Source organism: Emys orbicularis, chromosome 3 (genome assembly GCF_028017835.1).
Source record: "Emys orbicularis isolate rEmyOrb1 chromosome 3, rEmyOrb1.hap1, whole genome shotgun sequence".
Taxonomy (NCBI): Eukaryota; Metazoa; Chordata; order Testudines; family Emydidae; genus Emys; species Emys orbicularis.
This window is the reverse complement of record NC_088685.1, coordinates 204,978,636-204,991,279: the sequence shown is the minus strand read 5'-3', so window position 1 is coordinate 204,991,279 and position 12,644 is coordinate 204,978,636. Positions and strand designations below refer to the sequence as shown.

Here is a 12,644-nt window from a genome sequence, read left to right as displayed (position 1 = left end):
CTAGAGATCATCCACCACGGCTACACGATCGAGTTTATTTCATCTCTCCACTACAATATCCCTCCCTGGCCCATTCTCAGGAACCCACTCTCACAAGGAGGTTCTTCACCAAAAGGTAAAGTCTCTCCTTCCAGAAAGAAGCCATAGAATGGGTGCTACACTAACATCAAGGGAAGGGATTCTACTCCCGTATGTCTTGGTCCCCAAGAAGTCTGGTGGTTGGAGACAAATTAATGATTTACACCAACTAAATGTATTCTTCCAAAAAGTAAAATTCCATATGGTCACATTAGCATCAATAATTCCCTTTTTGGAACAGGGGGCACATGGTTCGTGGCCCTCGACATGAAAGATGCTTACTTTCACATAGACATTCACCTGATCCACTGAAAAATCCTCGTATTCCTCATTGGGAAAAACCACTTCCAATTCAGAGTGCTCCCATTTGGACTAGCTCTGGCACTCAGGGTCTCTACAAAAGTCCTTTCAATGGTAATGGCTTGGATGAGAAGACACAGGTTTATTGTCTTTTCATATCTTGATGACTGGCTCCAGACAGGCAGATCCAGCGGGGAATTCCAGTTGGTGACCCTATTCCTGCTCCAGCTAGTATCTTCCCTGGGAATCTGTGTCAGCCACAAAAAGGCGACATTGACTCTCACGAGGTCCATAGATTTCATAGGTGCGACTCTGGACTTGACTACAGCAAGGGCCTATTTCCTGTTGGAAAGCTTCCATACCAGGGGTGATTTGATAAAATAGATCACCCTAACATCTCAGACTATGGTCAGAACCTGTCTTTCCCTCCTAAGCCATATGGCCTTATGCGGCCACGTAACACCATTCGTCAGGCTTCTCCACTGCTTACAAACCCGACTTCAGTCCATTTACTCACCAAAGATAACCTCAGTGCTAGAGTAGCAATTCCAGCCAAAATTATGGCCTCTCTTGCCTGGTGGACAAATCCAGAGAAAGTTCAAGTGGGAGTTCCTTTCCTCACACACACACACCTGAGGCAACTATCATCACAGATGCTTCTCTCTTAAGTTGGGGAGCCCATATTGACAATCACACTGCACAAGGCACCTGGACCCCTGGGGAGGCCAGAATCCATATCAATTTACTGGAATTAAGGGCAGTCTATTGGGCCCGCAATGCATTCCCTCCACTCCTCCAATCCAGACATACCCAGGTTATGTCAGACAGTATGACAGCTGTCTTCTACATAAACAAATGGGGGAAAGGGTGGGAACAAGATCTCCTCCCTCCCCCCAGTGTAGATACAGTCATCCTCTGGAACTGGTGTATTAGAAACCACATAACCCTCTCAGCAATATAACTACCAAGTGCACACAACTCCCTAGCAGACAGTCTCAACAGACAGTTTTCCATGGGCCATGAATGGGAGAATTGCAATTCTGTTCTGAATGAGATCTTCACCGAGTGGGGAACACCATCTTGGGATCTCTTTGCCTTACAAGGGAACAAGAAACTACCCCTATACTGCTCCAGAGCAGCTATGGCCATGGTCTGAAGGGCAACGCCCGGCTGCTATCTTCACAGACCACCTCAGGTGTGCCTTCCCTCCCACCCTACTAATACCACAAATTCTGCAAGAGATCTGTCACAACAGGGCTCAGGTCATCCTCACCACACCCAACTAGCAGAGACAGTTCTGAGACCTCCTGTGGATTTCAACCTTCCCTCTATCTCCCTCCTCCCCCCCCCCCCAGCATCCACATATTTCCGGATCTGCTGTCGCAACACAATGTACAATCAGGCATTCCCCAACCCAGGACCACTACAACTGCAGGCCTGGTATTTGGATGAGCATCTGACATAGAGCACATGTATTCAGTGGCAGTTCACTCCATTCTCAAAGCAGAAAGGGAGATGCTACTTGGCCAAATGGAAGCATTTCTCCTTTTGGTCATGACAATACTAGTTATCTCCAGAGTCCTCTAGGATTCTTGTTATTCTAGAATACCTCCTTGCCCTTAGACATTGGGCCTCTCAATCAGTTCCATATGGATCCATCTTGCAGCAATCAGCACCAGTTGAGAACCATACTATCTTTACTCATCCTGTGATGAATAGATTCCTAAAAGGACTTGTTAAAACTTCCCCACCAGTGGTGAGACCAACATCACAATGGGGTCTCAATCTCATCCTTTCAGTTCTCACCAAACCTCCCTCTGAACCATTAGCAACCAGTTCTATGTTCCATCTCTCGATAAAGTTGCCTTCCTACTCTCTATCCCAGGAGGGTGAGCAAGCTGAGAGCACTCATGGCATATACCATCTTTCATAAAGAGAAGGTCTTTCTTTGCCTCCACCCAAAATCCATTCCCAAAATAATTTTGGAGTTTCACATGAATCAAACCATTCACTTACGAGTATTTTTTCCAAAAACTCATACCTCTGATGAGAAGGGACAGCTTAACTTTCTAGACCAGTGGTTCCCAAACTTGTTCTGCCGCTTGTGCAGGGAAAGCCCCTGGCGGGCCGGGCTGGTTTGTTTACCTTCCGCGTCCGCGGGTTTGGCCAATCGTGGCTCCCACTGGCCGCAGTTCGCTGCTCCAGGCCAATGGGAGCTGCTGGAAGCGGCGGCCAGTACGTCCCTCGGCCCGCGCCGCTTCCAGCAGCTCCTATTGGCCTGGAGCAGCGAACCGCGGCCACTGGGAGCCGTGATCGGCCGAACCCGCAGACGCAGCAGGTAAACAAACCAGCCCGGCCCGCCAGGGGCTTTCCCTGCACAAGCGGCGGAACAAGTTTGGGAACCACTGTCCTAGACATTCTATCTAGAAAGCAAAACAATCAGAAAAACTCCTAAACGTTTCATCACCGTAGCAGAGTGATCAAGAGGTCAAGCTCTATCTGCTCAGAGACTCTGTAAGTGGATACCAAGCTGCATCATCCTTTGTTACCAATTAGCTCACATTCCCCCCAACTTCTGTAGCATCTCTGTAAGACATACCCTTACAGATATATACGGGGCGGCTACCTAGAAATCCATACACGCCTTTACATGACGCTATGCATTGGTGCAGACTTCTACTGCAGATGCAGCTGTGGGGATGGCAAGACTACAGACATCCATACCATCTGCATCCTCACACATATCTCTTGTTTGACTACAGTTTACTAATCTCCCATGTATGGAATGTACATAGGGACCATCACTCGAAGAAGAAATGGAGGTTACTTACCTGTAATTGGAGGTTCTTTGAGATGTGTGGTCCCTATCTGCATTTCACTATCTGCCCTCCATCCCCTCTGCTGCAAATCATGAACGGATTCCTGGTAATATAGGAATTGGAGAGGTATTGGCCCGCACTGCCCTTTTGTACGAGGAGCACGAGGACAACAACTGTGCTTGTTCAGACCAATGGATACTGTTTACTAAAAACCTTTAGATTCAGACTCATGGTGTGCATGCGTCCCCCCACGTGGAATACAGATAGGGACCACACATCTCAAAGAACCTCCAGTTACAGGGAAGTAACCTCCATATATTCAATATTGCTAGGTACAGATTAGCAGACCAAAACCAATCCAGTATATTGGTAATAACATTTTAAACATAAAAGGAAGGGTGAGGGAAGACATACTCTAATTCTTCATTTTATATGTACTTGAGCTGCTGTTTTCTCTCCTTCTGACCCTTTCCTTTCTTGGACTCTGATTTTGAAGTAGCAGCAAGACTTTCCACTACCTGAGTAGGCTAGATTTAGTTCTTTTTAGTTTTGACAGTTGGTAAATTACCATTCTTACACGGAGTAGTGAGGAGGAGGGGAAAATTCTTTAAAGTATCCTTCTTGGTAAGGTCATATGCTGGTTTCTTAAATGGGTTTCTAAAGAAATGGGGATCATTGATAACTATTATATAGAATTAAAATCACTTGGTCAGATCTATAATGCAAGTTAAAGTATCTTGATTTACAAGTTTGGCTTGGCATCTTTTTGCATGGATGTAACGTTCCACTTTTTTTTTTTTTTTTTTTTTAAGATGGCAATATACGACACTGATGAGATCAACATTAAGGGTAAAATTCTGCCTTCATTTTCACTCCTGCAAGCTCACTGGTATGTTAAGGGTATGTGAAAGAGTTATCCTACTCAGCAACACTGCACATGAACCTTGACTTACCAAACTGGCAAAAGTTGAAAAGAACTACTGCGAGCCAGCGTGGTGTTTGGTGTTTCAGAATCATAGCCCACTGAGTTTGCATGGGGATAAGTAAATGCAGAATTTGGCCCACAGCTTATAAAGGACCCAAGCTGGGTGTCAAATAAACAGTGAGAAAACATTTCAGTTTTTTAAAATTTATTTAACGTTCAGAAAAGGAAAGCTCAGCACAGGTAAATGTAACTATTAATGAAAGCTGGCTTTTAACTTGGACTAGTTTGAGAGTAAATTTATTCCATATTCAGTCCAAGCTGAGAGAGACCACATGGCCATCAATCCTCAGTACAAAAGCATGAACAAGTTTTGGCAGGGTCCATGGCAGAAATTAAATTGACTTGCTAAATCATGTCTCTATTATCTAAATTCTAGCTAGTGTTTTCCTTGGCTTCTACTGTTTTCAGTTCAGGATCAGTCAATTACTGCATTCTTGCTCAGTTTCTGGTAGATTTGTGCTACCTAGTAACATATTTACTTATGAGTCAGATGGGCCAAGGCCCAAGGCAACAATTGAGGGGCAACATACAATGGTCAAAACCGATGGTTTTTCATCAAACTTTTTTCCATTTTCATTTTAATTTGACGTCGTCATATTTCTCTGATCGCTTGGATACTGTCCAGTGCATTTTCATGTATACTTGAGGTTTTTTTGCGATTCAGTGCCAGTACTCTAGGCAGCCTGTTAGGGCAATTTTTTATATCCTGCTATTAGGTGATTGCCAGCCCCTTCGTCCAAAGGGGTAACATTTTACGTCACTGGCCAGAGACCAACAAAAAGGGGTTAATCAATCAATGGCTGCTTCCTAACATTTCAAAACACTGTAATTTATTTGACTTTTTCAACTGTTGCTGTAAACCACAAACTAGAGAAGTCTGTGTCAAGTCTCCTAAATGCCGCACTGTGACAAAGTTTACCAAAGAAAATAATGCTAAAAGCAAAGATTAAGATTTAATGTGTGTATTTTGGAAGATCAAGATCAACACGAATACACTGTGTGTATCTAGTTGTATATCAGATCAGAGGAAAGGAGTTTAAAGACCCATGACAGACATGATCAAGGGGCCAAAGGGATTGACTTATAAGGAAAGATTTATATGTAATCTGAGCAATGACTGAAGAAAGGGATATGATAAGTCTTCAAATACTGGAAGGGTTAGAGTAAATCTGCAGAGATTGGAAGGGTATTACACGCTGGCATATCTAGGAGTTGTGTGATGAAATTAAGAAGGGGAAATGGCTGTCTGAATATCAGTAAAATCAATCTTCTTGACAGTGCAATGAATTAGGCTATGGAAAAGGCCTCAGTCTACCAAGAAAAATGATAGAAGCCCAGTTGCCTGAGAATTCTAAAATGAAACTGGATAAAATGCTGTCAGTGTGCTGTATAGAGTAAACCTGCATTTCCAGACAGAGAAGATTTAGTTGACCTACGGTGGTATGTCTCTTCCATCTCCCAGTCTCCAAAGCTCATGGAAGCCAATGGAAAGAATCCCATTAACTATGATGGGATTTGAATCAGGACCTAAACTCAGTGATTCAGAAACTACATCATTTGTGTCCTGTACAAACCTTGCCAGGGGACCTCTTTCCAACACTTTTGTCTCGTGGCCTCGTTAAAACTTGATTGGCATTGTAGAGCAACTGGGACGTAATCATGTTGTGACCAAGTTATGCAGCAGAGCTAAAACCTTGTATGTAACCGACGCTTCAGCCCTGCCCAGAACGCATTTAAGATCCTGTCTGCAGTACAGATCTGAACTGTTGTAACTAGGTCAGGGGACATCAGTGTTGTGAACAGGTCACGGTCATTTTTGTGCGGGAGGCTGGCCCTACGATGCACTGCAGAGCGAACAGCGGAGGGCTGCAGACAGAGTACTGTGTGAGGGAAAACAGCTTCAGAAGTTATAGGCCGAAAGGGCCATACAAAACTCCACCAGGCCAGGTCTGAACTCTGACAAATTCCAGTTGGGCTGGGTTTGAGGCACTAAGGGTACGTCTATACTTACCCACTGGTTCGGCGGCCAGCAATCAATCTTCTGGGATCGATTTATCGCATCTTGTCTAGACGCGATAAATTGATCCCGGAAGTGCTCGCCATCGACGCCGGTAATCCTGCTCTGCGAGAGGAGTAGGCGGAGTCGACGGGGGAGCCTGCCTGCCACGTGTGGACCCGCGGTAAGTACTTTTAAGTTCGAACTAAGGTACTTCGACTTCAGCTACGTTATTCACGTAGCTGAAGTTGCGTATCTTAGTTCAAACTGGGGGCTTAGTGTGGACCAGGCCTAAGACAGCAATGTCGGACTTCTGTACCCAATCCTGTTTCCCTGACAGTGACAGCATGCACTCATTGTTCAGCTTCGTAGATTAATTTGGGGCCAGATTCAGGTGGGAACGCCCCAAGAGGGAGGCAGGAAACTGGGGTGCACAGATTGCTTCCCCAACTACATTGCGCAGCCGAAGTGAGGGCCTCTGTCACTGCTGCAGTCCCTGTGCTCTCCTGAGGCACACACTGCCCCAAAAGGAACAGGAAGGAAGCAGAATCAAGGCCTCACCCACTTCCTCCGCATTACCTCACAGAGGAAAAGACCAATTGAGTGAGGAGGAGCAGTCTGCGCCATCCTAAACGAATAGTGTAATCTGCACAGGCCCCATGCACGCTGGGCCCATGAGGCACAATTAGGGTTACCATACGTCCGGATTTTCCCGGACATTCCAACTTTTTGGGCCTCAAATCCCCGTCCGGGTGGAAATCCCAAAAAGCCGGACATGTCCGGGAAAATAGGGAGGGAGGGGTCGTGGGACTTGGGTCCCGGCCGGAGCCGCTGGGGCCAGCGGTGCTCGGACGGGGCCGCTGGGGCTGCCGGGGCCAGGGCGGGCCGGAGCCACTCGGCCGGACCAGGGCTGGTGCCCCAGGGCCCGAGCCGAGCCTGGGCCGGCCGGCCGCCGGAGGGAGCCGCTCAGCCGGGGGGGCCGGACTGGGCCGCGCCCCGGCCCCAGCCCCAGCCCCAGCCCCAGCTTACCTGCTGCCTCCCTGTTTCCGGCTTCCCGCGAACATTTGATTCGCGGGAAGCAGGGGAGGGGGAGGAGCAGAGGGGCGGAGCGTTCAGGGGAGGGGGCAGAGTTGGGGCGGGAGCTTTGGGGAAGGGGCGGGGCTGGGCTGGGAGCGGGGAAGGGGCGGAGTTGGGGCGGGGGCGGGGCCAGGGCCCCGTGGAGTGTCCTCCTTTTTTTAAATTAAAATATGGGAACCCTAGGCACAATCCCTCCCTGAATTGTTCAGTGGATGGCACAGCTTAATGCTACTGCTCAGTCAGGCCACAATGACACAATTTAACCCCCTTCCCACTCCCAAAAGATGTTAAGGCTCCCTCCTTTCAGACTTCCAGAGCTGTGAAATGCCCTGAGCGTTTTGTAAGAATGACACTACCAAAATGAAACAAACAGATACATTTCATTTCATTTCAGCTCTAGGGCCCTGGTTTAACTCCAGCCCGGGGTAATATTTACTGGAAGTTTTACCTTCCATAAGGGCTGCTCGGTGGCCTATGTTAAATGAGTTTGGTCTCAGTCTAGTTCTAAGTAGAGAGGTGTCCCCATTGCAAGCCTTCTTCCACAATCACCAAAGGTCAGCAGAGAGGCCAAGGACAGAATGGGCACAGAAACCAAACTGGTCTCTTGTCTCTAGAGCTGGTCCCAAGGGAGGGATGAGGCTCATTAGCAGGGCAGCATGCAGGGAAACCTGCAGTAAAGCTGCCTGTGTTCTGGCCATTCTGTGGAAGAACTGGGCCTTTCATTGTTCTGGTGGCCTCTGGCCACCATCCCAGGATTTAAATAAGCCAGCATCTTTCAAGAACACTAATAGGTTCTTTGTTTCACTAACCTATTTAGACTAAAAACAATTAACTCCTACTTACATCATTAGGTCATACTGTATGAAAACAATTTCATCAAATTATCTTCACATTTAAAATCTCCTGGCAGTCATATATCAGGAGAGGGAATTTAACTAAGCTCTCTGTATTCCAGGATTGAGCAATCACATGATTTTGCTGTAGAATTGCGCAGTGGATTTTCTACTCTTAAATTTAGATTTTAGCCCTTATAGCTGTGAAAATAAAGTTCCAAATGTAAACAAATGCAGAGTGTCTTCCTGAGTCTGCAGACTGCCTGAAACAATAACTTAGACAGTGGTGTAATTTTCCCGCATAGATCAACATGGGCTATGTGAAAATACTATTACATTGCTGAATGTTTTAGCTGCAACATGGAACTATTGCAAAGTCCATTGTATTATTATTGTGTATTGGCTGTAGTGCCGGGTATTGGGAGAGGGACAGTGGGATGGCTTCTCATTGTCAAGAGCTAACGAGATTTAGGGAGCACAGGTTCAAGCCTTCCCAAAACTTTCAAGTTACCTACAACCCTGCCCATGAGAGTGAGTGAAAGAAAAGAGGCCAAAATCGTGAAAAGCCTCCCCGTGCCAAAGGCCTGTTGTCCCCTACTTGACTGCCAAACCTCCCCTACTTGACTGCCAAACTTTCTCCCTTATAACTTGTACAATGCAGCTACATGTTGCAAATACTAAAATCTGTGAGGGCAGCATAAAACAGTTTGAAACTGATATCGAGATAAATAACGCCGGGAGGCCATACTGACTGTATTACTCATTTGCACATTTAATTCGGGAACAGGCTCCATTTTTCAATTTAGCTGGAGCTGCCTCAAGATTTCCAATTTGACCCACCTGAGCAGGGGGCCTCCCCACAGAATGTAGGTTTTGCTTGGCACACAGCACCTTGGTTTTGGTATGAAATATGTTAGCACTTTCAGATGTTTTTTCCCTCACCACAGCTAGTGCAAGAGAACAAGTTTAACTCACTGTAAAAATAAACTATTGAATACATCTGAAGGTATCTGCTGATAAGCTTCCTTAGTAATCTCACCCAGGTTGTCAAGGCATAATAGTGTCCACAGCAAAGGTACGGATAACTAAACTGCCTTGCATTAAAGTGGATTTCTAATTTATTTCCTGGGGAGTTCATCTTACAGGCTAATTCCTGCTGTTCACCTACCCTATTGAGGTAACTACCGAGAGTGCACTGGGTTTCTTTTCCTTTTTTCCCTAGGAGTGTCAAGATGCTGTTAATGCATCAATGCAGCATATTGAATTCTGCTCTCGTACTAAGGAGAAAAAAAACATAAAATATTAAGGATCTTTTCCTGTACAGTGCTAGATCGTGTGTGGCATCCCCTGAAAGAGACAGGCTAGGAGCGAAGGAGTCAAAGATCACTTTAAGTCACCTTTGTACCTCCCCAGATTGTTCCTTCTCCAAGAGCCAAGGCTGCCCTAAATTAGGGAGCCTCCCCACATGTGCCTGTGGGCTGCTCTGAAGCTCATCTATATAAATCTTTCTGCCCCTGGCTCCCACCTGTGCTACCCTAGACTTCTCCTGCACTGGGGGAATTCTGCCTGGATCTGTTGCCTTTACAACCTGTAAATGTTGTCAGAGTGGGGGCATATGGACATAAGTGGGGGGCCAGAGTTGCAAATACCTTCTAATTGTGGGGGGGGGGGTTGTAATGAATTATATACACTAATCTGGATAAAGTCCAGCATGTCATTTGAACCCTTCCCTTCTCTTCTCTTTTCTGCATGCAGAAGTAGGGCTGATAATGGGGGAGGGATAGCTCAGTGGTTTGAGCATTGGCCTGCTAAACCCAAGGTTGTGAGTTCAATCCTTGAGGGGGCCATTTAGGGATATGGGGCAAAAATCTAATTGGGGATTGGTCCTGCTTTGAGCAGCAGGTTGGACTAGATGATCTCCTGAGGTCCCTTCCAACCCTGATATTCTATTAAAAAAAAAAATTTGCAAAAAGACCAAGGAAGTCACTGGGACTGCTCATGCGAGTGACTGCCAGCTCAGCAATGGGCATTAAGACTTCCCAGTTTTTCTTTGAGCTACGAATTTGGTTTGAGCTTTAAAGAGGCCTTTTTTGGTATCAGGTAACCCTGCTGTCCATAATGTGTATCATAGTGCTAACATTTAAAGAGAGATGGGGATTAAAAGATTCATTAGCAATTCTCGTTCTCTAGCATGGAAGGTTCCATTGTGCGCCTGCCAGAGATAGTTGCCTTGAAGAAGAGATACAAAGCCTACCTCTACTTGGATGAAGCTCACAGCATTGGTGCTGTGGGACCCACCGGCCGGGGAGTCGTGGAATATTTTGGAATGGACCCTGAAGATGTCGATGTATTGATGGGTACCTTCACCAAAAGCTTTGGAGCAGCTGGAGGATACATAGCTGGCAAGAAGGTAAATAGAAAACTTCTAGTCTCTGTTTGACACCAAAACAAATGGCATCCTATCTGTGCATGGCATATATAGCTGCTTTTCCACATAATCTGCCACATAGTAGTGCTATTATAGAGAATGCACCGCTCCTGTTTGGATCCCAAATGAATGATTGAACTGTTCAGCTATTCTGTTTGTTGGAATGGGTAAAATATTCAGTTTTCTTATTTTTTTGATATTCATATTAGGTAATTTGCTGGGCTATTGGTACTTTTGTCCCAGACCTGGGTGGAGGGCTTTACAAATAATGCTGCTGTTCGTTGTCTTGGGGATATTCAGCCAGCTCTGTGCTTGACTAGATATACTTCGATGTACAGATTTGCATGCCCAGTTTGGGATTACGCTGGTATAACTATACCTGTAAACTACATCAGTACAACTGGTAAAACTTTCCTGTGTACACAAGGCCTTAAACCTTTATGTCCTGTAACTAGGCCCCCTACTTATGACTTTTCCTAGTTTGTATAAAGTCCTTTGGCTCAGGTAAGTGGCAGGGGAGGCGTCCCTGCAGCATCAGGGCCTAAGAATTGCATTCAGAGCCACTAGCACAAATCCCCATGCCCACATCGAGTCCCATTTAAGTCTGTAGTGCTCTGCACAGGTGTGTAGGGGTTCAGGCAGGTGGTGGATCCAATTGAATGATTGGGGCCTGTTTTCATTTTAAGCTTATGCAGAAGCATGTGTCAAGGACTAAGGAGTATGTTAAAGTGGGGAGCACGTGGCAATGGGGAGTTGCCATGGATTTTTAATAACAATTAAGAAAATAAATCAGTCATGAAATGTCTCAGTCAAATATCCTTGATCTCCGTATGTCCTCACCTGTATCAGTAGTTGGGAAGGCGTTCTGCTCTCCTGACAATTCAAAGTGAATTCAAATTTTGTTTCACTTGTTTAAGGAACTTGTGGATTTTTTACGAACTCACTCGCACAGTGCTATTTATGCCACATCTATGTGTCCACCTGTAGCAGAGCAGATCATTCGGTCGATGAAATGTGTCATGGGACTAGACGGAACAACACAAGGTAAGACCCCTTTTATTAACTACACACATTTTATTTAGAATCTTAGCATTTACTGACAAGGAGCAAAAAATACCTTCCAACAACAAAGGTCCCAAAGGCAGTAGAAAAGTATGGTAAAAAATGCAGTGTAAATGCAGTCATTCACATTGTACTGTCTATCATATCCATCCTGGCATGCCCCTGGGTGTTTTTAATCAAACTTCTACATACTTATGCACAGTTTTATCAATGATCTCAGAGTACACTGGAAGCCATTATCAAACTAAGCTTCACAACACTCCTGCAAGAAGATGTCTGTTTTGCTGTTGGGTAAACTGAGGCACGCAGTGGTTAGGTAGGGTGACTAGATGTCCCGATTTTATAGGGACAGTCCCGATTTTTGGGTCTTTTTCTTATATAGGCTCCCATTACCCCCCACCCCTACCCCGTCATGATTTTTCACATTTGCTGTCTGGTCAACCTATGGTTAGGTGCTTTGTTTGAGGTCACAGAGCAAGACAGTGGCAGAGATGGAAGTGCCCCTCTGGAGTCCTTGCTCTCAAGTGCCTTTTCTAGCCACTAGACCACATAGCTTCCCAAAAACGTATATGAAAAGGATGTAAACTCTTTAAATCTTATGATTGACTTCACAGCATGAGTTCAGAGTTAAAGCTGAGGATCTCTCATTAATCATCTTGTTGGGCTTAGATATTGCAATAAAAATACTACTTAGAGACCATTCCTGGAGTTTCAGACTCAGCCTTGTCTCAATAGAGGGGTTGCTGCATGAGGTTCTTGATGAATGTAAACGTTTGAAACAGCAAACAGTTGAAAGCATGCCATAGAGTTTCTACCCAGGTGTGATACTGTACATGATGGTACTACTAAAATTATGACATTAATTTCACACTTCAATTTGTAACTAGACTGCAGTGTCCTGAAGTTACATTTGTTTTCAAACATGCTTTGTCCCCAAGTTCTGGAGAAACTGCAATAAAGATGTGTTGATGTCATTTATGGAGGATAAGTCTTATTTGTATTCCTTCTGTGATAGGGGATCTACTTTAATGTAGCCAAGGATCAGAGTCTCTGTATAATGTACACT

At 45.4% G+C, this 12,644-nt stretch overlaps 1 protein-coding gene across 1 annotated transcript in view; it reads left to right on the top strand.

The window, feature by feature from the left end:
• The window catches only part of SPTLC3 (serine palmitoyltransferase long chain base subunit 3), a 127,100-nt gene that overhangs the window by 90,209 nt on the left and 24,247 nt on the right, over positions 1 to 12,644 (top strand). The window contains exons 8-9 of the mRNA XM_065401821.1: positions 10,279 to 10,498; positions 11,434 to 11,560. Coding sequence (XP_065257893.1) covers positions 10,279 to 10,498; positions 11,434 to 11,560 — 347 coding nt within the window. The remainder of the gene's footprint in view (positions 1 to 10,278; positions 10,499 to 11,433; positions 11,561 to 12,644) is intronic.